The sequence below is a fragment of the Trachypithecus francoisi genome, unplaced genomic scaffold (genome assembly GCF_009764315.1).
Source record: "Trachypithecus francoisi isolate TF-2019V2 unplaced genomic scaffold, Tfra_2.0 Lachesis_group9, whole genome shotgun sequence".
Classification (NCBI taxonomy): domain Eukaryota; kingdom Metazoa; phylum Chordata; class Mammalia; order Primates; family Cercopithecidae; genus Trachypithecus; species Trachypithecus francoisi.
In genome coordinates this window covers 14,333,160-14,357,104 of record NW_022681474.1, presented here as the reverse complement: position 1 = coordinate 14,357,104, position 23,945 = coordinate 14,333,160, and the positions used below count along the sequence as shown (strand labels likewise).

At 37.8% G+C, this 23,945-nt stretch overlaps 1 protein-coding gene across 19 annotated transcripts in view; it reads right to left on the bottom strand.

Moving 5' to 3' along the window:
- Positions 1-23,945, bottom strand: part of ZMYND11 (zinc finger MYND-type containing 11) — a 119,325-nt gene that overhangs the window by 52,551 nt on the left and 42,829 nt on the right. For 15 of the 19 annotated variants that reach the window (XM_033209650.1, XM_033209662.1, XM_033209652.1 and 12 more), the window contains exon 2: positions 22,737-22,871. In XM_033209650.1, the coding sequence (XP_033065541.1) occupies positions 22,737-22,852 (116 nt within the window). In that variant the 5' untranslated portion in view covers positions 22,853-22,871. Of the gene's footprint in view, positions 1-4,928; positions 5,024-13,384; positions 13,501-22,736; positions 22,873-23,945 lie in introns of those variants that run through there. The other 4 variants (XM_033209654.1, XM_033209665.1, XM_033209653.1 and 1 more) reach the window with 3 other exon arrangements.

Sequence of the window (23,945 nt, the reverse complement as noted above, 5' to 3'; positions counted from 1 at the left end):
AAACAACGGTAGAGCATGGATTAACACACAACACAAGAAAAGATCTGCTTTGTTGTTAGTCATAGCATGTTGGGCTCAACTTTCTTAATTCAAAGTGAAATGAAGTCAGTTAAAATGATACATTCTGGTCATTTCGTTCTCTATCGCTGGTCTTTGAGGGACTAAAAAAGATGTCTGCCGCAAAGAGCAGGTTGGAATCAGGGAGGCCTTTCATAGAGACAAAGGTCGGGAAAGGGTATGGCTGAAGGATTAGTGGCAACTGGAACACATGAATGACAACAATGCAAAACTAGGTGCTTCCCCCTATACTGATGCATCTTGAGAATATAACAAAGGAGTTAATAACTTTGTTTTCTGGATGGAAAGTTTTGAGTTTAGGCAAATTAGAATAAAGAAGAACTGATCTAGTATATATTAAAAGTGTCATCTAAGAGTAAGAACATGTGTTATTTATAACGGTTGTGTCAAGAAATACAAGCTCATAAAGTACTGTCTAAACTTGATGAATTTATTTTTTCCTGCTCACTCTATTCTTTAAAAATATATATATTGTTATGTTCTTAAGAAATAAGTTCAAAGAGATTCACACCTATTTTTCTTCAAAAGTAAAGCGAAGGTTAGAACTGAGCCAGAACCTGTAAATAACAGAGGAGCACTGGGGTCCTACTACGCATTACAGGCCAAATATATTTGATAAGGCTTAAGATTTTCTGGAATTAATAATAAACTCTGAAGGTTGATTTATATGACACCTCAAATATAACAATGGTCAAATTCATTATTCATTTTCTTAGATCATCACTCAGTCAGGTTTGTATCATGTGAAAACCCATTTGCTAGTATTCAGGTAAAGGATACTCCAGGTCTCTCGTTTTCTTATCAACTACTTAATCTATAACGAGAACTTTTCTTCTTCCAATAAAAAGAAAACATAGCAATTTGGGTTTGAGATACACTGGTAAGTGGCCTTCTAGTCTGCTATACTAATTTCACTTAATACCATAAGTCACAAAATGGCATATAAATGTCTAATATTTAAGTATACACTCAATTTATCTGAACTTTTTCAATAACTTCCTCATTTTCTCCCACCCCACTCCATTCCCACAACTTTCCACCATCTGGCGCCACAGAGCGCTCCCTTCTCTCCCAGGGTATGAGCTTCCGTGGGTTGCTGAGCACTCAAGAGCCTCCAAGCCACAGGCCATAGAAGCCTACACTGTTTCCCCTCCCCAAGATCATTCTGAAAGTTCCAAGACAAATACATACATATATATAAAATATATATAATGTGTGTGTGTGTGTTTGTGTATTTCATGGTAACAGCCAATGATTTAACATTTTTACAAAAGTAAGGAATCTCATGAGTCATAATTTGCAGAAAGTAATTACCTATCTTTAAGCCTTCTAACAATGATTCAGTCTCAGAAACTTCTGCCATCTCATTTGAAATTAATATATTGGAAAATGAGCACAATAAAAACAGTATAAACACAGCCACAACCAATGGAAGAACGAATCACCACAGAATGCAGTGATGTGTTTTCTGTCAACGAAAAACATAACAAATGCCTGTGATGTCTTCTCGTCCCTCATAAACAGGTTCACACCACTGTTTACAATGTTGATGGTATCATAAACTTATTTTAAGTGTATTCTAGGTAATCTGGATAAATACCTTAAGACTTAGGACTGCTTCCCCAATTTCAGTACCTTATGGCCCCCTACTGGCTCAGTGTACTAGCTCAGGGGACTGAAAACTTCAGAATCATAAAATTTGACATAGAAATTTAAATGAATATTGATCTAGTATCTTGATGTCAAAAGACTTTATGAGCATAAAAGCTATGGAAGTATAACAGGAGGAGATCCAAAATACCTGACTAGATTAGAAATGTTGAATTTCTTTATGACACAAACATCTGAAACTCATTTTTTCTTGCCTCTGAAGCAATTATCACTAATTTCCTTTCTGTAAATTAAAAGAAAACAATAAAAAGGAAAAGCATTTATGACAAATATGACAGTTTATATTCTAAAAATGTGAAACTAAAACAACAGGAAAACAATTTTTCCCTCTTAAATCAGCAAGATAATTAAAATAATTATTCTCAATGCTGGTAAAGAGGCATCAAGACAGTCACCCTCAACACATCGCTATTGAAAGCACTTTCTAGAAAGCAGTCCAGCATTACACATGAACAGCCTTACAGATAATCCTATCACTTGAGAGCCATTCCATTTCTAAGTAAATGACTTGAGATGGAGCAAGACTTATGTATTAATAGAAAAATGTTTCCAGCCAGAAGTGGTGGCTCATGCCTGTAATCTCAGCACTTTGGGAGGCCAAGGTGAGGAGATCACTTGAGCTCAGCAGTTCAAGATCAGCCTGGGCAATACAGCAAGACCCTGTCTCTAAAAATATATACACAGACACACACAGACACACACACACACTAGCCAGCCATGGCAGCACATGTCTGCAGTCTCAGCTAACCCTAACTTGAACCCTCCCCTCCCTGCCAAAACCTCTGTTAGAGTGTTTTAGAAAAGGAAATGGTGTGTATTCATCATTCCTATGGGCCAGGGAAGTGGTGACCCTTTTAGAAAATCTGAGGTATTTTCTTAATTAGCCAGGCACGGTAGTGTACACCTGTAGTCTCAACTACTCAGGAGGCTGAGGTGGGAGGACTGCTTGAGCCCAGAAGGTCGAGGCTGCAGTGAGCTGTGATCACACCACTGCATTCCAGCCTGGATGACAAAACAAGACCTTGTCTCAAAAGAAAGAAAAAATGTTCCCCACATCATAAAATTTTATAGTTAAAAAAAGGTACTAAATGTTAATACTAGTAAAATAAGTTAAAGTATATCCACTTTATAGAATACTATGCAGTTAATAAAATTAATGTTCCAAAAAACAATGTTGTGGCAGGCCACAGTGGCTCAGGCCTATAATCCCAGCACTTCAGGAGGCTGAGACAGGAGGGTCACTTGAGCCCGGGATTTTGACACCAGCTGGGCAGCATAGTAAGACCCCATCTCTACAAAAAAATTTAAAACATTAGCCAACCATAGTGGCATGCACCTGTGGTCCCAGTTAAGAAGGAGGCCGGTGGCTCAGGCCTGTAATCCCAGCACTTTGGGAGGCTGAGATGGGCAGATCACGAGGTCAGGAGATCAAGACCATCCTGGCTAACACGGTGAAACGCCGACTCTACTAAAAAAATACAAAAAACTAGCCGGGCGTGGTGACGGCACCTGCAGTCCCAGCTACTCAGGAGGCTGAAGCAGGAGAATGGCGTAAACCCAGGAGGCGGAGCTTGCAGTGAGCTGAGATCCAGCCACTGCACTCCAGCCTGGGCGACAGAGCGAGACTCCATCTCAAAAAAAAAAAAAAAAAAGAAGGAGGCTGATGCGGGAGGACCACTTAAGCCCAGAAAGTCAAGGCTGCAAGAGAGCTGTGATTGCACCACTGCATTTCTGCCTAGGCGACACTGTCTCCAAGAAAAACAACAATGGTGTGAGAAAATGCTCACAGTGTATATAACAAGGATAAGATTTAAAATTATATATGCAAATACATACTTACATGCATACAGAGAAAGCAAGAGAAAGAGACGGAGGGAGAGAGAGAAGGAGGGAGGGAGGGAAGGGAAGGAGGGAGGGAGGGGAAGTGGGGAGGGGGCGAGAGAGAGAGAGAGAGAGAGAGAGAGAGAGAGAGAGAGAGAGACAGTTCTGCTACCAATAGTAATTTATTGGGTTGTTCAGATCAATCCTTTCATCGAAAACCAGAAAAACCAAAGAAAAGAATTCATTTAGGAGTATCTGCCAATTCTGGAAAAGGCAAGTGAAAGCTTTTGACAATCACATGGAGACACGGAGACAAAAACTGTAATTCAGGAACACCAAGAAAGGGAGCCTTGGCAAGAACACACAGACTAGGTTGTGACACTGAAAGACTATGCTTAAAGCTAACCTAGAAAGAGCTTGGTCCGCATACGCACTAAAAGCCCAGTTTCAATCATGTCAATTCCTGATTTGATAAAGGTGATTCGAAATTGGTGGTCCACCAGACATCATCATCCTAGAGCCTGTATCCCTCTAATCTGTATTTCAAGCAGATATATGGCACACAGTTAATAAAAACACTCATATGGGAGTGGAAAGAACATGCAATATGCAAGTATCTATTTGTTTGTAAAGTCCTAGGCTAGAGTGTAATAATCCTTCTTTTCAGTTCTGTCCCACTGTCTAAATACCATGCACAGAACTACTTATCATGGACCTCCAGTGACTATCTAGGAAAAATGCTAACAAGGAGAGGTGAAATATTTTAGTTTTCATAACACTAAAATATGAACCCTTTTCATAATTTCTACTTAAGCAAAACTGTTGAGTCTTAATTTATTTCTGAATTAAAAATAATTTACCATATTTGCTGAATATAGATACACTGCAGAGATTTTATGGGGATTAACCAAAAAAGTCCTTCCTTTCAATTATATTTTTGTTAATAGTAAAGGTATTATACTTTTTCTTTAACAATTTTTCTCCATCCATTATGATTACCCCAAATGTTACACTGTAAATAATTACTTTTGATTTTGATCTCTATTATTTATTCAGTGACCACATTTAAACTGGCAAAGCCAAACATTTAGTTATATGAAAGCTAGGTAGAGACCTAGGTACCCCTTCAAATAACAGGCAAAGTTTTCATCTGGGGAGCAAAGAACATTTTTACTGTGACATATATAACTACTTATTTTATTAACATTGGTTCCATTTTATAAAAAGGAAATATTTTTAATTTAAAATTTCAATATTGGTCATTATGAATTATATATTTTACAGCTTGCTTGAATCTTTTTACATTATTAAATTAGACCTATCCCCAAATTTTACCAACTTTTTAAAAACTTACTTACCAGTTTATAACAATGATACAACTAATGAAAATGACATATCTGTGTAATGATGCAAAAATCACCATAGGTTCAAGAATAATGTAGTTGTTTCACATCTGAAATTGAAATATATTGTAAGTTTGATAGTCAATTTCCTTTGTAGTTGGAAAAAAGTAAAAGTAACAGCAGAGTACTGTTTTGGCATACTGTTTATTATATAACAATAACATTTCAATTAAAATTGCCTCTGAAATCTCAACCATGACTTCTCAAGACATAGGACTACACTCTGCCACCTGACACGAGCTTTGCAATTATTAGAAAATGGTTAGCTTTCTGAAAACCCTAAAGATTTCTTTCTGGTTTTAGTACTATTAGAAATAGCTACGCTTTACCTAGGCAACTGATTTGCTTCATGGACATTACTAAAATGTTGAGGCTTCTCCTTCCCGTTAGCTACTAGAAAACGGAAAGCCAAATCTGCAACCCATCCTCGGCAGGCTGTTGGGCTTTACAGAGGTATAGAAGTCTTTCTTATATTATATTAGCCTTACTTGTGGCTCTATTTCATATACTAAACTTTGTTTTCCTTTTCCTCATCCTGCTCATCCCCTTCTGATATATATAACCTTACTCTATTCTATATCTTTTTTCTAACTGCCCCCAAAATATTTCTGAAACAAAAGAACTTCCAATGAAATATACCGTGTATACGTATCGATACACATACATGAATACAATGCGCCTGGGGGCACACACATGAACTAAAAGCACTCCACCTTCCACTCATTCTTCATGACGAAAGGGGGACCGTGCTTATAGGACCGCTACGTTTACATGTTGTACTGGCAGAACTATTAATAGTTCCCCTTTTACTCTTACTCCAGTTTCAGACATTCTCTTCCCTTTTTCTCTGTTTCCGAGCAGTTGAAAATATGAATTCATCAATGTCTTACAATGAAACAGGATGTTTCAAATCTTTATATTAAAATTGAATTCCAATATTTAAAATATATTATACTTTTCTTTTTAATATTAATTTACTAGCCCCAAACTAAATCTAACCTTATTTGTACAATGCTTCTTAGTATATTAGTACACAACCTATATAAACACAACTCTAAGACAAAATGTCAATGATTACCAAATTTTATGATGTATAACCTACTAATTTTGTTGACGGATTTTCCTTCAAAATAAGTTAAAAATTATAATATCATGTCTTTTCAGATCATACACATCTTAAAAACCTCCATTTTCATTTTTAACTCAATTATTAAAAAAGGTCATAATAAAATTATATACTTTATCCAGTTTGTTGGAGAAAAAGAAGTAAAAGCTAAATAACTAGGTTTTCTCTTTCAGTTCCATATAAAGTTCTTCTTGATAACACTAAATAGAATTCTACTTACAACAATACTTAGCAGAAAAAATTTTCCATAGTATTACCAGAAATGTTTAGAAGCAAACAGCATGTGAATAATGTAATTTCCATGTAATTAAGATATCCTTTGCATTTTGATAATCTGGCACACAAAGTCTTCAGTAGAAGAACAGAGAAACAGCCAAAAAGAAACAGTTGACTTAAATTATGATAATTATTGCTGAATGAAATGAATTACCTAAAACAGTGGAGTGGGTCATCAATAGACCGGAATGTGACCGAGATACACGTATTGGGGAACAGTACACCGGTGATGAACCAATGCCGAGCACTTCATCCTTCTCAGTTACATGCCCCGCCTTCCTGACCCTTCTGTGTCACCTGTTTTCCCCAGCAAACTTCCATGCCTCCCATTGACTTCTTCTTGGTTTAAATTTTTCAATTCAGAAATTACACATATAAGAAATTATTTTAAAATATGTGTAGTGTGAAGAACAAGACAAACACCAGTTAAATCACCTCCTATGTTAGGAAAGAAAGCAGAAACCAACTCTGACAAAAGCTCCTAGAATGTGCCCATCCTGGTGGCACTCACCCCCAAAGCTGGTTATCACCGTCCTTAATTTTGTGTTCGCCATTTCTCCTTTTATGTCTTTATACTGTTGGCCCTATGTATACCTATCCCTTAAAAACATGCTGTTCAGTGTTGTCTGTTTTTGAAGTTTACAGAAATGGAATCATACTGCATGTATTCTTTTGTAATCTGATTATTTTCTTAATATTATGTATTTGAAATTAACCCATCTTGATGTGTGAGGCTATAGTTTATTTTTACTGTAGTATAATAGTCTGTTATAGAAATATACAACTATCCATTCTACTGTCAATGATCACTATTATGGTGGCACTAGCCTGATTCTTTTTCACAACTTGAACATTATTTTTTTTATAGTTAATGTTTTAACTTTAAACACATATTTATCGTCTTTGCTCATTATTCATTCTTACATTTCAGAACTTTCACTTGAGATCATTTTTTTCTGCCTGATGTTAGCCAGTGAGAACTTCTCTTCTCTCAGATTGTATTTGTCTACAAAAGTCTTTATCTGAATCTCCTCCTTGAAATGTAAAAAAATCTAGGCTGAGAGTTATTGTCTCTTAACACACACTGAAGCTACTATTTCACAGTCATTTGGATTCCAGTACTGCAGTTCAGAAGTCAGTTTGTGAGTCTAACTACCACATCTGTATACATGATGTCTCTTAAAAAATCTATTGGCTACACTTAAGATCTACTCTTTCTCTATAGTAAATACTACAGTTTTTACAATACGGCTAAATGTGGATATCATTTTAAATTTGGTCTGCAATGGGCTTCCTGGATTGAGTATTAGTACCTTTCAATAATTTCAGCAACTTTTTAGCCAGTATCTCTATAAATGTTGATTGTTCCTCATTTCCTCCATTACATCCCTCCAGAACTCTAGATATGCAGGTCTGTGAGTGACCTTGTATCTGGAATATATATAGAGCTCTGTAACACTTCAGTAATACTGAAATAAAGTAACTCCATAAAAAAAATAGGCAAAGGATTTGAATACTATGTAAAAGAATTTATAACTGGTCAACAAGCACATTAAAATATGCTTATATCAGGGAAATGCAAATTTCAACCACCATGAGATGCTAGTATAAATCAGGGGGATTGACTTGAACTTTTAAAAACTGACAATACCAGGTGTTGGAGAGAATGTGGAAAATTTGGAATTCTCATAGACTGCAGTTGGAAACGTAAAATAGTCACTCTGGATAATAGTTTTGCCATTTCTAATAAAGTTAAACATACACTTATCACATAGCCTAGCAATTCCACTCCTAGGTAGTTCTCAAAACATATGCCTACACCTGTACATGAAAGGATATTGTAGCTTTTGCCATAATTGCCTCCTAATGAAAACACCAACCAGGCATGGTGGCTCACACCTGTAGTCCCAGCACTTTAGGAGGCTGAGGTGGGTAGATCGCCTGAGCCCAGGAGTTCGAGTCCAGCCTGGGCAACGTGGAGAAACCCCAACTCTACAAAAAAAAAAAAAAAAAATTAGCCAGGCATGGTGGCATACACTTGTTCTCCCAGCTACTCAAGAGGCTGAATTGGGAGGACTGCTTGAGCCCAGGAGGTTGAGGTTGTAGTGAGTCGAGATTGTGCCACTGCACTCCATCCTGGTTAACAGGTGAGACCCTATCTCCCCTTTAAAAAACCACCTCAAATATTCCTCCAGTAGATTAACAAATGTTTAAAATTGTGGTATATCCACACAATGAAATATACTCAGCAAAGAAAACAAATGAACTACTAATATACGTAGCAAACGGATTACAAAAAGTGCTGACCAAGAAAAGCTGATCATGGAAAATAATATGTTTCCATTCACATAAAATTCTAAAACAGGTGAAGCTAATCACAGTGACCACAGGTAAATCAATGATGGAAGGGAGCAGAAGGCAGCACAAAGGAGAACAAAGAACTTTTGGGGTGATAAAAACTTCCTATAATCTTAATTGAGATGGTGGTTACACAGGGCATTAGTTTACAGAGGAAGGAAAGAAAATGACTTCAAGAAAACACAGCTGGTTAACAGCAGAGCTATTAGTCTGGTTTTATTAAAGATTTCAAGTTTTTGTTAGAATGACTAACTAGCTACAGGAAAAAAGCCTACATTCACCTAGCACTCAACAAATACCGTTGCAGACTGTTGAGTGACTGTCACATGCCAGTCACTAAGTTCTAGGTGTTTGGGATACCCCATACCCAAACGAGATCCTTACTCCATACAGAAGTTGCAGGGGCAGAGGGCACACAAATAATGGTACTGCTAATAAATAATTTAACTATATGGAATGCTGTAAGGGCCCCTAAAACATCTCCCAAAAGAGTTTTTGATTTTCAAGTTTAAATCCTAAAGAAAAAGGCAGACTGACTATGGAGTGAAACATAAAAAGGTAAAGTAGATCCTTACCTACCACCTAAAAAGGGAACTACAGATGGACTGCAGACCTATCTGAGAATGATAAAACTATACAACTAGTAAAAGAAAATGTAGGGAATATTCTGTGGCCTTCTTAAGGAGAAGGACTTCTTAAAATAAAATTTCAAAAGCATAAAACATTAGGCAGAAGAGATTGAATATGATCATTTCAAAATTTGAAATTTCTGCTCAAGAAATAAAACTACGGAAAAAGGTAAATAAACAGATGACAGAATAAGATGTTTGCAAAGCATAAAACCTATAAGGGAATTAATATTTAGAATAAAGAGCACTTGTAAATCAACAGAAAAAGATAATAATTTCCCAGTGGAAAACAGGCAGAGAATAATAGGGACTCACAGAAAAGGAAACCCAAAACCTTATAAGACACCAAGAGCTGCCTAAACTCACGAACAGATACAGAAATGCAAGTTCAAACATCCAAGTGACAAAACGTGGGCAAATGAACAGCATTAAGCAAATGCAGATATGTAGGAAAATAAAACCTCTTGTGCACAGCACTACCCAGCGTGACGATGAAGGTGGCCCTTCTCGAGAGCTCAGTCAGATTAGGCACCTATGTGCCTACCCTGAAATCAGGGAGGAATTTCTGCTTCTGGACAGACAGACCAACAAGTTCCTTGTAGTGTCACCTGTGGTACTGAAAAGTAGGGCAAGGCCTGGTAATTTATGGTGGAAGGAAAGTGAAGACATCCTAAGTGTCCACGGCAAGGAAATAATTCAACACATGGGGAAAGAAACAAGGAGATACATAGCACACTGAAAAACGTGAAAACATCCAACTTATTCTAGACCGTAACACTGGCAGCGTGATGGTCAGAAGGCAGGCAATACTACAGGGCTGCAGTAGGAGCTAAATGACATCATGGATGCAAAATGTAGTCCAGTACCTCACATTTAATACTTCACACTTTACCCCTCTAAGCTCTCACCTCATTCTTTTTCTGTATAACTGGAATATGTAGTGCTGCTATAAGAATTTAACAGATGACACACGGAGGCATCGTGAAAGCAGAGTGGAAAAGCATGGCCTGCAAAGTCACACAGATCCAGGTACAGACACCTGTCCTGCAACTGACTAGTTGCGTAACTTTGGACAAGTCACTTACCCTCACTGCATCTCGATTTGCTTATCTATGAAGTAAAATTAGTAAAGTCAACCCCATGCTGTTGTTTTGAGGGTAAATAAGATAACGTAAGTCATATAACAAATATTCATTCATCTTGTTTCTCCTCCTTCCCAGCTCATATTACAGTGCGGTCTCACCAGATGAAACGCTGTGTGTTGTGCAACCACTACAAATAATAACTTATGGTGGCCAAGCAATGACATGGAAAAAGGTTGAATGCTGCTGAGACAACAACCACATATAGGAAAATGAATGGGGAAAAGAAAATCAAAATGAGTATCTATCTGATTTGAATTCTGATAGATAAATTATAGAGGGTTATTTTTCTGTTTTCTATTTTCCAAGTATCTTGTAATACGTTTATGTTACTTTTAGAAATAAAACAAAATAATTCATGGCAAACAAATATTTCAAAATTGCATGGAACAAAGAGCAATACACTTGAAAACCTAAAACAGCATTGTTATGGCTCCTTCATCAATGGAGTCATTTTAATATTTCAGAACACATTCTGAAGCACTAGGTTCCTCCTAATTCTAACACGTAACCTGGGATACACAATTTACCCTGATAGCCTCACATTCCCTACCTATAAGGTGGGGCTAACTTAAACTTCACAGATGTTGTGAGGATGAAATGAGACAACGTGTTAGTTCCATGTAGATGATCATGTTTTGAAAACTTCAAAGTCTGCAAAGATATAAATACAAATCCATTAAAATACCAGAAGGAAACATTTAACGGTTAAGAGCTTGGACTCCAATATCAGATAGACCTGTATTAAAATTTTAGTTCTGCCACTGACTTTGGGCCATCCATTTTACCTTCCTAAGCTTTATCTTTTCAGCAAAATGAGACTCACGACAACATACCTCACAGAGTTGTTGTGAAAATTAAATAATTATATAAAGCCAGTGCTTTTCACAAAATGACTAATGTTATCAATTATTATAACCCTCCTTCAAACCAATTCTACAGTTTACACAGCTGAATATTATTACTAAAGTCCCAATTACTGTGCCTCACACTAAGCTACAAAGAGAGAAAATATATATACCCTACCCTCAAGGTGCTCACCATCGAAAGGACGCAGAATGCTCTTCAAAGATCCTAAGAGACTAATAATAAAATCAAATAGTGTATATATATTACTTTTAGATATATATTGTATATACATATATATGTATACACATACATATATCATATATATGTATACATATATGTATGTATGTGTGTGTGTATATATATGTGTGTGTATATATATCACTAAGGAAACAAAGAGAAAGGAAAATGGGTCTGAATAAGGAATGTCTCAAAAATCTCAAAGGAGATTTGAGCTGGATCCTAAAAGAATGGGTATGATTTTGTCCACTGATGAAGGAAAAACACAAAATGAAGAATCCATAAAGTGCTCAGGCAATTGAGAACAGTCTCATTAGATGGAACACTGAGTAGGGAGATGCTGGGTATGAAAAAAAGAAAGAAAAGTCAGGGTCTCACTGTAGAGAGCTTTGTACAAATGCCTTGCTCAGGTATTTGGACTTTATCAATAATGAGGAAATCAAAACAGAATTTTAAGAGCACAATCAGACCTAAAATTTAGAAAAATAACTGCTAGAATTAGGTTGACTTAAAGGTGTCAGGAGATAACACCTGAAGGAGGAGTCTGGGAAGGGCGTCCCAGGCGGAGCATGGGAAACGCAGATCTGAGGGCCTGCGAGAGCCCAGCCAGTGCATAAGGAGAGTGGGCAGTTGCAGGAGGGTGTGCAGAAGAGGCAGGCCGAGACAGCAACACCTTTGCACAGGAATGTGGACTTCACGGGCAGCAGAAAAACGTTTGCAACAGTGGACCTATTGGTCCATTATCCTGATGACGTTTTTGAAAAGCATCTCTAACACCAACGATGGGAAGAAACAGAGACTAGCAAAGCTGGGGACTGGAAAAACAGGCAAGGAAGTCATAAGGATGGAAACCCAGGCCAGAACAGAGAAGAGCAGATAGACTTGAGTCAATCCAGCCGCGGCAGAAAAAAATGACTATGTTTTACTTTTACCATTTCTACATTCAAAAAATATTTGCTAATCCCCTCTCAATACAGGATAAAAATTTCAATGCTAGCATTAAAAATCCTGCTGGTCTAACTCTTTCTGCCTTTTTATCCACTCTTCCTTAAGCCCTACAGTCCCTCTGCTTGATCCAGAGAGTCTATGCTTTGACTCTCCTCTCTGCCTTGTCGAATCCCATCCAACTATCAAGGCCTAACTATTTCTGTTCCCTTCACGAGGCATCCCAAGCATTCTCACAGTGACTGTCCCCTCAAATAAGGCCTATAGTGTTGTAAACTGATAGACTCCAATCTGTGCTACTGACCCCCTCCTATTATTTTGTACTACTGTCTTATACTTTTATGTGCCTTGTATGTTTCCTTCATAGATACATAAAGAAATGTGAAATACATGAAAACAGCTAGACAACAACCCAAGGCAAGGTGAATGTCCTAAGAATTTGGCATGCTGGAAAAAACTCACTGTGGACTATACTTATTCAGAATCAGTTACTTCTTCTGTAAGGCCATTATTGTGTAAAGTACAATAAAATAGTAACAGTATACCTGCCAATCTGGTTTCATAATAAGATATGTAAGAAACACTAAATCAATATAGATGGAAATGAGAATACAATGAGCAATTCTGTGGAGAACCCTTGGGATTACATAAACAGTATAATACGAATCAATCATTTTTTAAATGAACTTATTTCCAAAGAAGTAACTTAGGCAATGGCTATTCTCCTCCTCTCCAATAATTCCAGTGAAGGAACAGAAATTGACAGTGAGACATAGCAAAATTTAACTTAAGAAATAATGTGTACCTAGTTGAAACTTCAAACGCAACCTACACACGAAGAGGACTTACAGTTTGGGTTTATGTATATCTGTAGCGACAGGAAGAACTCCAGGAGAACTCAGAAATTTCAATGCCAAACATGTCACAAGAGGTCAGAGGTCACATTTTCTAACTGGGGTTTGACCCTAAAGTAAGCAATACAAGTAATTAATTGTTGCCCTAATCTGAAATATTCACTTGAATGGGACTAGTCTACCAATCCAATGTTAGTTTAATCATACTAGTCACAGTGTAATCACCGCTAGAAACACAAAATTAAAGTTGCCCAAGACAGGAAGGAAACATGTCGGTCAAATACTTCAACTGCTTTTTCTAGTAGTCCATAATAAACAAGCTAACCTCCCTCAATCACACAGTCTAGCCAACAATGCCAGTAGAGACTAGTATAAAATCTGTACTTATTTCAAAAGTATGTCTTTAAACTGTCTTACAATCATTACTTAAAATTATTATAAACCTCTAAAGCCAAGTCATAATAGTCCAAATCAGATGTGAAAAATTTGTTTGGATTAAAGAAGAAAAGGAAATGATATAAGTAACTTGTTTTTAATGGATATTAAAATGGACATGGCATCTAGAGAAATAACATGACAATGAGTTATGAATCATACTGGGAAATTTTTTTTTTTTTGAGACAAGGTCTCACTCTGTTGCCCAGGCTGGAGCACAGTGGCACAATCATGGCTCACTGTAACCTCAACCTTCCAGGCTCAAGCCATCCTCCCTCCTCAGCCTCCCAAGTAGCTGGGACTACAGGCATACACCACCACACCCGGCTAATTTTGTATTTTTTTGTAGAGATGGGGTCTCACTACATTGCCCAGGTTGGTCTTGAAGCTCCTGAGCTCAAGGGATCCACCCGCCTCAGCTTCCCAAAGTAGCGGGATTACAAGCGTGAACCACAGCACATGGCCTCATATTGGGAAAGTCAGTAATTAAAAGTTTAAATGTCACTTCTGTTACTGATTTTGTTGTTACATGGTTCTTCATCCTTTACTTCTTGATGTATAATGTGTAAAACGAGGGCTAACATCTTAGGCATAAAAATATTTTATAAATATTTAATATTACTGTTAAATAACTTTCAAAAGTTTATCATGATACCTATTCAAATTACACAAAACTGATTAATTCACATGTGCTAGCTATAATTCAGCATTTACAGACATTTAAACTGAAAAGAGAAGCTACTATTGCCTGTGCTTATCTTCACACATAACCCTCAACTTACTACTGCATTTTCTTCTTTGTGATAAAATGACTAATTTGTTTCCATTTTATAATGCTTAAACATCACAAAATATCCTCCAGTTTCTAAAAATGTAAAATGTTTTCTCTGACAGGCCAAAATTTATTTGTGCTTATTTAGCTCCCAAATGAGGTCATCTATAGAATTTCATATTATCACTAAATCAAATTTATAAATATAGCTTTAAATCAGAGGGACAGTTTCATTGTTAATCAAAAATCAGACTTGACCACATTTACATATTTTGATTTCAGACTGACCCTTTTAATATTTTCCACACCAAAATGTTGGAGCTTGTTAAAGAAGTTTATCTTGGGTATGGTTTTTAAATATCTGAAATATTCAAAACATCTTAGCAGTGATTATCTAACTTACAGTACCTTCCCTACTACCTTCTTGGATACAAGACTAGCAGGTTTGTTTTGTTTTGTTTTTGTTTTGAGACAGGGTCTCACTCTGTCTCCCAGGCTGGAGTGCAGTGGCACAATCACAGCTCACTGCAGCCTTGATCTCCTGGGCTGAAGCGATCCTCCCTCAGCCTCCCAAGAAGCTGAGACTACAGGCACGCACCACCATACTTGGCTAATTTTTTAGATTTTCTGTAGAGACAGAGTCTCACTATGTTGCTCAGGCTGGTCTCAAACTCCTACTCTCAAGCGATCCCCCATCCTCAGCCTCCCAAAATGCTGGCATTTCAGGCATGAGCCACTGCACCTAGCTGACACCAGCAGTTTTTTTCAAAGGAAAATTAAAAGAATGTGGGGGAAAAAAGACTCAGAACTCTCCTTCTTGGGGAGATATCGTGACAACTAATGGGTGACTACTGTTAGGAACTCCAAAGTCAAATACCATCACAATTAGATGGAACAAACATTTAGAACAGGTAAGTTTTCCTATTTTGTTACAGAGATAAGAAAATTATTAGTCCCTAACAATTCAATTAATTATGAGGATCTGAGACTTAAATCCTTCAAATGGCCACAAATTCCACTCGTGGGATTTCTTTTTTTTTTTTTTTCCGAGACGGAGTCTTGCTCTGTCACCCAGGCTGGAGTGCAGTGGCACAATCTCAGCTCACCACAACCTCCGCCTCCCAGGTTCAAGCGATTCTCCTGCCTCAGCCTCCCAAGTAGCTGGGACTACAGGCGTGCGCCACAATGCCTGGCTAATTTTTGTATTTTCAGTAGAGACGGGGTTTCACTATGTTGGCCAGGCTGGTCTCGAACTCCTGACCTCGCGATCTGCCTGCCTCGATCTCCCTAAATGCTGGGATTACAGGCCTTAGCCATGGCGCCCGAATGGAATTTCTTCTTTAAACTGCAACCCAAGTCTTGCTATGTTAAGAATCCTGGCCGGGCACGGTGGCTCACGCCTGTAATCCTAGAACTTTGGGAGGCCGAGGCAGGAGGATCACAATGTTAGGAGATTGAGACCATCCTCGCTAACACAGTGAAACCCCGTATCTACTAAAAATATCAAAAAAATTAGCCGGGCATGGTGGTGGGCACCTGTAGTCCCAGCTACTCGGGAGGTTGAGGCAGGAGAATGGCATGAACCCAGGAGGTGGAGTTTGCAGTGAGCCGAGATTGCTCCACTGCACTCCAGTCTGGGCGACAGAGCGAGACTCCGTCTCAAAAAAAAAAAAAAAGGATCGTGTGTTTGAATACGATGATGCCATTTATTGTGATGTGTCCAGTGCAGTATACAAACACGGAGAACATGCCTTTGATTTACCTTTGTCAGAAGGAATTATGTATTGCTTTTGGCTCTGCTTTTGAACTTCAGAAAATATCCTGTGCCTTTAAAAACTTTTTTTTTTTTCTTTTTGAGACCAAGTTTCACTCTTGTTAACCAGGCTGGAGTGCAACGGTGCAATCTTGGCTCACTGCAACCTCTGCCTCCCGGGTTCAAGTGATTCTCCTGCCTCAGCCTCCCCAGTAGCTGGGAATACATGTGCCCTCCACCACGCCCAGCTAATTTTTTGTATTTTTAATAGAGACGGGGTTTCACTATGTTGGCAAGGCTGGTCTCGAACCCCTGACCTCAGGCAATCCATCCACCTCAGCCTCCCAAAGTGCTGATACTACAGGCATGAGCCACTGCCCAGCTCCCCCCATCTTTTTTTTTTTTTTAAAGAAAAATCACAAGAGTGTTGTGAGATGGGATGATGATGATGGTAACATAGTTTTTTGTGGTTTTTTGTTGTTGTTGTTTTTTGTTTTTGAGACCGTCTTGCTCTGTGGCCCAGGCTGGAGTGCAGTGGCACACCTCCGCCTCCCGAGTTCACACCATTCTCCTGCCTCAGCCTCCCAAGTAGCTGGGACTATAGGCACCCGCCACTGCACCCGGCTAATTTTTTGTATTTTTAGTAGAGACGGGGTTTCACTGTGGTCTCAATCTCCTGACCTAGTGATCCGCCCGCCTCGGCCTCCCAAAGTGCTAGGATTACAGGCTTGAGCCACCGCGCCCGGCCAACATAGTTTTTAAATCTCCCCAAACCTACTAGACAGAGTTACTGGAAGAATATCAAATAAAACAAAGCAAAATGCCCTCAGACAGCATACACAGAACAAAATTAGGTCATGAGAACTCCTATGCATCCCAAAATTTGAGCAGGTGAGAACAAATCTCTGAGAGCTACGATCCTGCTTGGTACTGATACCTTTACAGGAGAAAGAGAGGCACAACAGATACTAATGGAACAGAGCATAAGAGGGTAAAATACCCAACAGAGACACACTGGAAAGCACAGTAGGCCCACTTGATAATAGCACTGAAACTGGATTTTACACACTCCCATTTGCAGATGATTCATGGTAATTCATGAATTTGTGGTAAATTCTTTTTTTTTTTTTTTTTTTTTTTGAGACGGAGCCTTGCTCTGTCGCCCAGGCTGGAGTGCAGTGGCCGGATCTCAGCTCACTGCAACCTCCGCCTCCCGGGTTCACGCCATTCTCCCACCTCAGCCTCCTGAGTAGTTGGGACCATAGGCGCCCGCCACCTCACCCGGCTAATTTTTTTTGTATTTTTAGTAGAGACGGGGTTTCGCCGTGTTAGCCAGGATGGTCTCGATCTCCTGACCTTGTGATCTGCCCGTCTCAGCCTCCCAAAGTGCTGGGATTACAGGCTTGAGCCACCGCGCCCAGCCAATTTGTGGTAAATTCTTAAGGAGCTAGCTTAATGGGGCCTACAAACACTCAAAATTAAGCAGTCACAGTTCCCTTCCAGGACAAAGCCCAGTATTACAGAGAAAGGCTACAAATAAAAGTAACAAATACTACTGCAATCAGTTGAAAAGACTCTCAGTATAAGAAAAGGTGACTCCACAAAAAAACAGGGAAAAGATGGAGAAAAATCTGGGAAATCTCAGGAAAAATTAGGCTCTATTTTTAGCACTTCGTAAAAATGGCATAAGAAGAACTTTAAAGCCATAAATCTGGAAAGAGTATTCAGAACCACTCTGCCCTGACACAAGTTTAGGAAAAGTGATTTCACGTGAGAATGACCAACAGAGAATGACCATGGCACATGGAACAGAATGACATCCTGATGGTTAGAAACATGCCAGAAAGATTAGCCTACAAAACGGAAGGAAGCTAGAATCTACTGTCTCAAGACATGAGAAAAGACATGAAGAAAATGATACAAGGTAAACAAGCTATAAATCAAAAGAAAAACTCAGAATTCTGAGTTAAACATTTGAAGTAAATGGAAAAAACATCACTTCAGAAGTGAAGTCTAAACTAGAGGGTCCACAAAAATGAATACACACCAGATAATGTTACATAAAAAGAGGTTGCAATGAAGGAAAATACTAAAAATCAAAAAGAAAAAAGATGAAAAGAATTAAATAGAAAAGTACAAATACAGAAGACAGGAAAAGAAGATCCAACACACTAAGAGAGGCTCCAAACTAAGTAAGGATGTGTGTAGATAAGAAAATAGTAACATAATCATAACTATACATGGTATATAGAATATTTAAGATTTTCTTACTCTAATAGCTGTGTATTTAATGTTGCATAAAATAATTGACTACATGAAATTCTACAATTTTATCCCAGATGATGTCCCTGAGAACCATGATTCTCACCATGTCAGAAAGTAGATAAAGATTTTAGATTCAAGAGCTAAGTAAATAAAACCCAGTAGCCACAAAGTTCAATGGAAAGTATCAGCATGAACTCAGGAGGTGTTTTTATCTTTTAAAAGTATGTGCATTTCATAATTCTGTCCAAAGGCCTAGAAAGAGACCAACCCAGTAGCGACACTGAGTAGCCAGGAAGTGCTCTTAAAATACATTTTAAAACTAAAAGAAACCAGAGCACCTGGGAGAAATCAATGGTTCCAGACCTGGGGCAGGATATGTACAAGAGGATCCCGAAACATCTTGTTCCATAACAAACAGAAAGAAGTTCAGAAGCCAACAATGCAGAGGCTCCAACTGGTCAAAGATAGCATCAATAAGGGGTATTTTGAAAATGGACTGAAATACACGAAATGTAATTAAATGCATGAATTCCAAAGGGCAATTTGTTTCTAAATCTAATTGGTTACCATTAAAGGATACTATTTTAAAAACTGCTAAATACATAAAGAGAATGAATTATTCTACTTTTCCCATATGAACCATACCACATGGTAACCAAATAGCAGATGATGGGAAGCTATGTCCTTATAGAAGTAGTCCAGTTAAAAAAGGAAAGATAGATTGGATGATTACCATTTGGCAGTCCTTAATTAGAGTTACTGGATCTAGCATCAACTGCTATGTACATCACAAAATGAGAAACAACTGACATCATGTGTCTCCTGATGGAACACACCACTCCCATGGAATAGTCTTGCCCCCTCCCCCAAGCCACCAGATGCCGCTGTCAATCTCCATGAAATAAAAAGGACCGAGCAACAGGTTGAACTAGACTACAGGGATGCGATTGGCAAAAGCCAGACTATGGAAAATCACAACCAATGGTCGGGTTTCTTCAATCAATTCCAAAAAAAACAACAACAACAACAAAAAAGAAGAGAAACCTAGAGATTAAAAGAACAAAAGCAAGCAGAACTAAACCATTATACAGAAGTAAATAGAGTGTTTAGGGTGTACCAGGCTAAGAGCCAGTCACCCCAAAGCCCACAACTTTTAATGCTTGACAAAACCTATGTAGCTTTTTTTATAATGGCATCACTCATCAGTCAAAATCAGAAATGAAACTTAATGACTAATATGCATTCTTGACAGTGACTCTACTACAGCCTTCAGTACCTTAAGATATTTGCAAAGTTTAAAGGTATCTTTATGTTCGGACTTGACTAAGTAGATCAACTTGATTTAAAATGAATCTAAGGCTTGAAAAGTATTTACCTTTCGAGAGTACAGAATAGGAATATTAGGCTTTAGAGCAAAAGATCTGACTTCCTGTCATAGTGCATTGCTACTTCCTAACTTACCTTAGGCAAGTTTAACAAACAGGGAAATTAATATCAGCCAAGAAGCAAAGGCACTGGCCGGGTTAGGCAATTTTCTAGACAGTTCTTTCTTGGAGCTGTCTAGCAGGGAAATAATGACAAATGTGATTAATGTTATGAAGGAAGTACAGGATGCTCTGATTTGAGCCACATAATAAAAATAAACATGGCATACCTCTCAGATGAGATGAGGCAGAGGAAACACAGGGACCCAGTCTTAAGCACTTAACCTCTGATTCTTTCTTTTTCTTTCTTTTCATCTTTAGATGAAACTAATAAAACCAAGACTATCTGGTAGGTAAATAAATGTATTCATATTTAATTGTAAAACTAAGGACCTTACAACATGAAGAAAAATAAGCCTTGGCATCAATTAAAGCTACGCTGATGAAGCTACGCTGATGAAGAAAGGAGAGAAAAGAATGCTTATCAATCATACATAATGCAAAATGAGATGTAGGCAATCCTGTTAATAATCTCCATGTCTTTTACTACAGTTTAACATGTGTATACATGTACACACACACGTTATAATAATCCAGCAGGTATCTGCCACCCATTACTGTGGGAGTTAATTCTCTTACTCCCAGATTAGAAGGTGGTCACAATCTAACAGCAACATTCACACTGGGAGATTCTGATAGCTGCTTAGAGAAATGTCCCTAAAGCTTCTAGAGAAAGATGCTACAGATGAATAAAGGTCATCTGAAAAACTGAAATAGTTGTCATGTTTACATGATTTTAATTTAAAAAGCTGAATCCAAAGAAAAGTATTTTATTTAAACATTCTTCTCTAAGCAATTTTTATATAAAGGATGGTTTTTAAAAAATCTCAACCATAATGAAATACTGTTTTGTACTGTTTTTTTTAAATGTTTTACATCAACATCATTTGCATTTAGTTATCATACCTCAAATTATGTGCTTTATTTAAAAACATAATCATTAAAATAATGTACTATTTATTTTATTCTTATTGTTCACATAGTATTATCTTTTTTCTTCTTCTACTATCTTATAGGAGCAAGGAGTTGTACACAGTCAGCTTTAAAATACCCCAAGGGTGAGTACAGAGTTGGAGCCACATATATCCTCACCCCTTCTCTATATCCTTTTTTCTCCCCTCTTAGCCTTTGGGTTTCTTTGTTTTGTTTTGAGACGGGGGCCTCACTGTCACCCAGGCTGGAGCGCAGTGGCCTTACCTCGGCTCACTGCAACCTCTGCCTTCCAGGCTCAAGTGATTCTCCCACCTCAGCTTCCTGAGTGGTTGGGACCACAGGTGCACACCACCACACCAGGCTAATTTTTGTATTTTTGGCAGAGATGGGGTTTCGCCATGTTGGCCAGGCTAGTCTCCAACTCCTGAGCTCAGGCGATCCACCAGCCTTGGCCTGCTAAAGTGCTGGGATTACAGGCGTGAGCCACTGCACCCATCGCTAAGTAGCCTTTGTAATCTTTACCAGCATACAGGGAAAGGACAAAAATACATGGAACTCAATTTTATTACTTATTAATAAAGGTCAAAAAAAGGCACTTATTTAAGTGAGTTTTGTAAATGACTCCCATTCTCCATTTTTACCCATAGCATCTAAAGAATGTGAAGAGACATTTTCTCTAAAGCATCAAGATGTTTTCTCTAAATTATTTTTAAAATTCCAAACACTTAAAAAAGATAAATTCAGCTTTATTTCTTTAAGAATACCCAGAGAAACAAAACAAAACCAAGTTCCTAACTGAAGACTCCCTTATAATTAGTATACAACATGTAAATAGAAGCTTCATAAAGTACTTTTATTTTTCTTTTTTTTTTGTATCCTGAATCTGTCTACCCATATAAATAGCATGAGAAACTAGGGGGTGGGGGTAGATAATTTTCTTCTTTAAAACAGAATGTTTATTTAACACGATTTCTAAAATACAGAAGGAAATTGTTGAAAATTCTGTTAGTGGGCTATAAAGTAGTAAGATGTTATAGACATACCACACCTATCCTATATTAAAATTAGTAATGAACAGTAGACTGTTTTTAGATAGCTTTACTACACAAAAGTGATTCACTAAAGGTGTTTTTAATAAAAGAATCTCTGGCTGGGTGCAGTGGCTCATGCCTGTAAATCCCAGCACTTTGGGAGGCCAACGCAGGAGAATCACAAGGTCAGGAGTTTGAGATCAGCCTGGCCAACATGGTGAAACCCTGCTTCTACTAAAAATACAAAAAATTAGCCGGGCGTGGTGGTGCGTGCCTGTAATCCCAGCTACTTGGGAGCCTGAGGCAGGAGAATCACTTGAACCCGGGAGGCAGAGGTTGTCGTGAGCCCATGCACTCCAGCCTGGGCGACAGAGTGAGACTCTATCTCAAAATAAATCAATAAATAGAGTTAAAAATTTTGTTAACTAAAAAACTATTATAAATAGTACATAGTGATATTTTCCTTATCTAATTTTTCTATGAAACTTCTAAACACACGTTGCTTCTGTATGTTTCTGTTTTTTTCTAACAAGTAAATATTCCTGCAAAGCAAAAAGTGTCTTCAGTTCTTTGTAATATATGTCGATTAGCATAATAGATGAAAAATTTTTTGGCCTTTCCCCCAAAATCTTCTATGAAATTTTACAGAGATATTTTTGGTTAAATTTACTTACTTTGTAATACGGTCAATGTTGGCAATTTGCTTCTGGTTCCGTATAATCTCAATGGCTGCCCAAAGATGCTGGATAGCTTTTGTATCCGCCTGTCGTCTTTTTGTTAAACGTGCCATGACCTGTTTACTTCTTTAGCTGCAGTAATAAAAACATAAGGGAAACAAAAAACAGATTACAAAATGATTTATCAATATAAGTGAATAACATTATCAGGACCTCCCAACTATTGATAATACTTAGTTTGCAGTATTGCCCACTTTCTATTTTTTCTACCATCCACATCACCAGTTACTTCATATAAAGTATTCATTTCACTACATCATGAAGAATGACATTCTAAAAGCCAAAAAGTTAAAAAGGTTATCCCAAGAAGGATAAGTGGTCACTTCATACCAATATACTTTTAGAAAATGCATTTAAGTTTATCCTAAAACACAGAAATACTGCAAGATAAAACTTCCTTTGCTGACATTACATTGTTTGTAATTTGATCAATACAAAATGGAATTTAAATATTCTAATTGTTTGGTACTTTGGTTTATTATAATCATGGCTTAATCAAATTTTATATACATATATAGATACACGAAAACAACATTCTTTTTTTAAATCAAACCATGAACATTAAATATAAGGAAGTTACTTCTGGGATGAGATGTGAAAGGCTGAGGGACAGAACACTAGAAGGTCACAAATTATGAAGAATGGTAACATTCTTGGTTTAGGTGTAAGTTTCGGAGGGTATTTATTACACTATTAGGAAACAGCATTGCTATTTTATTCAAATTTTAGTATTCTAGATGAATTGAAGAAAATTGCTACCACACCTCCCAATAATTTTCCTGCTGTCTCCTGGCAAGATGGGGAGAGAAAAGAGGTTAAACCCTGGATGTCCGGAGAACAGTAGTATCACAGAGAGGATTCTCTTAACTCGGCATGGAGAGACGCGTCTGTAGGAATCTGGTAAGCCTTCGTCATGAATCCTAGCATTGAGGACCCACTGAAACATCTCTCTAGATCATACATGCTATCATGCTGATTTTAAAATCTAGGTTCTAAAATATACAGTGAACATTAAGCCTTCTGAGATTGCTGAAATCTCCTTGATCTGCCCTTTCCTATATCTTAAGTTTGGAGAACGAGGGAGGGAAGCACTGTGCTCTGTTCCATGGCTGGCCAAGAGAGCCGCAGGAGTCTCCTTTTTCTCTA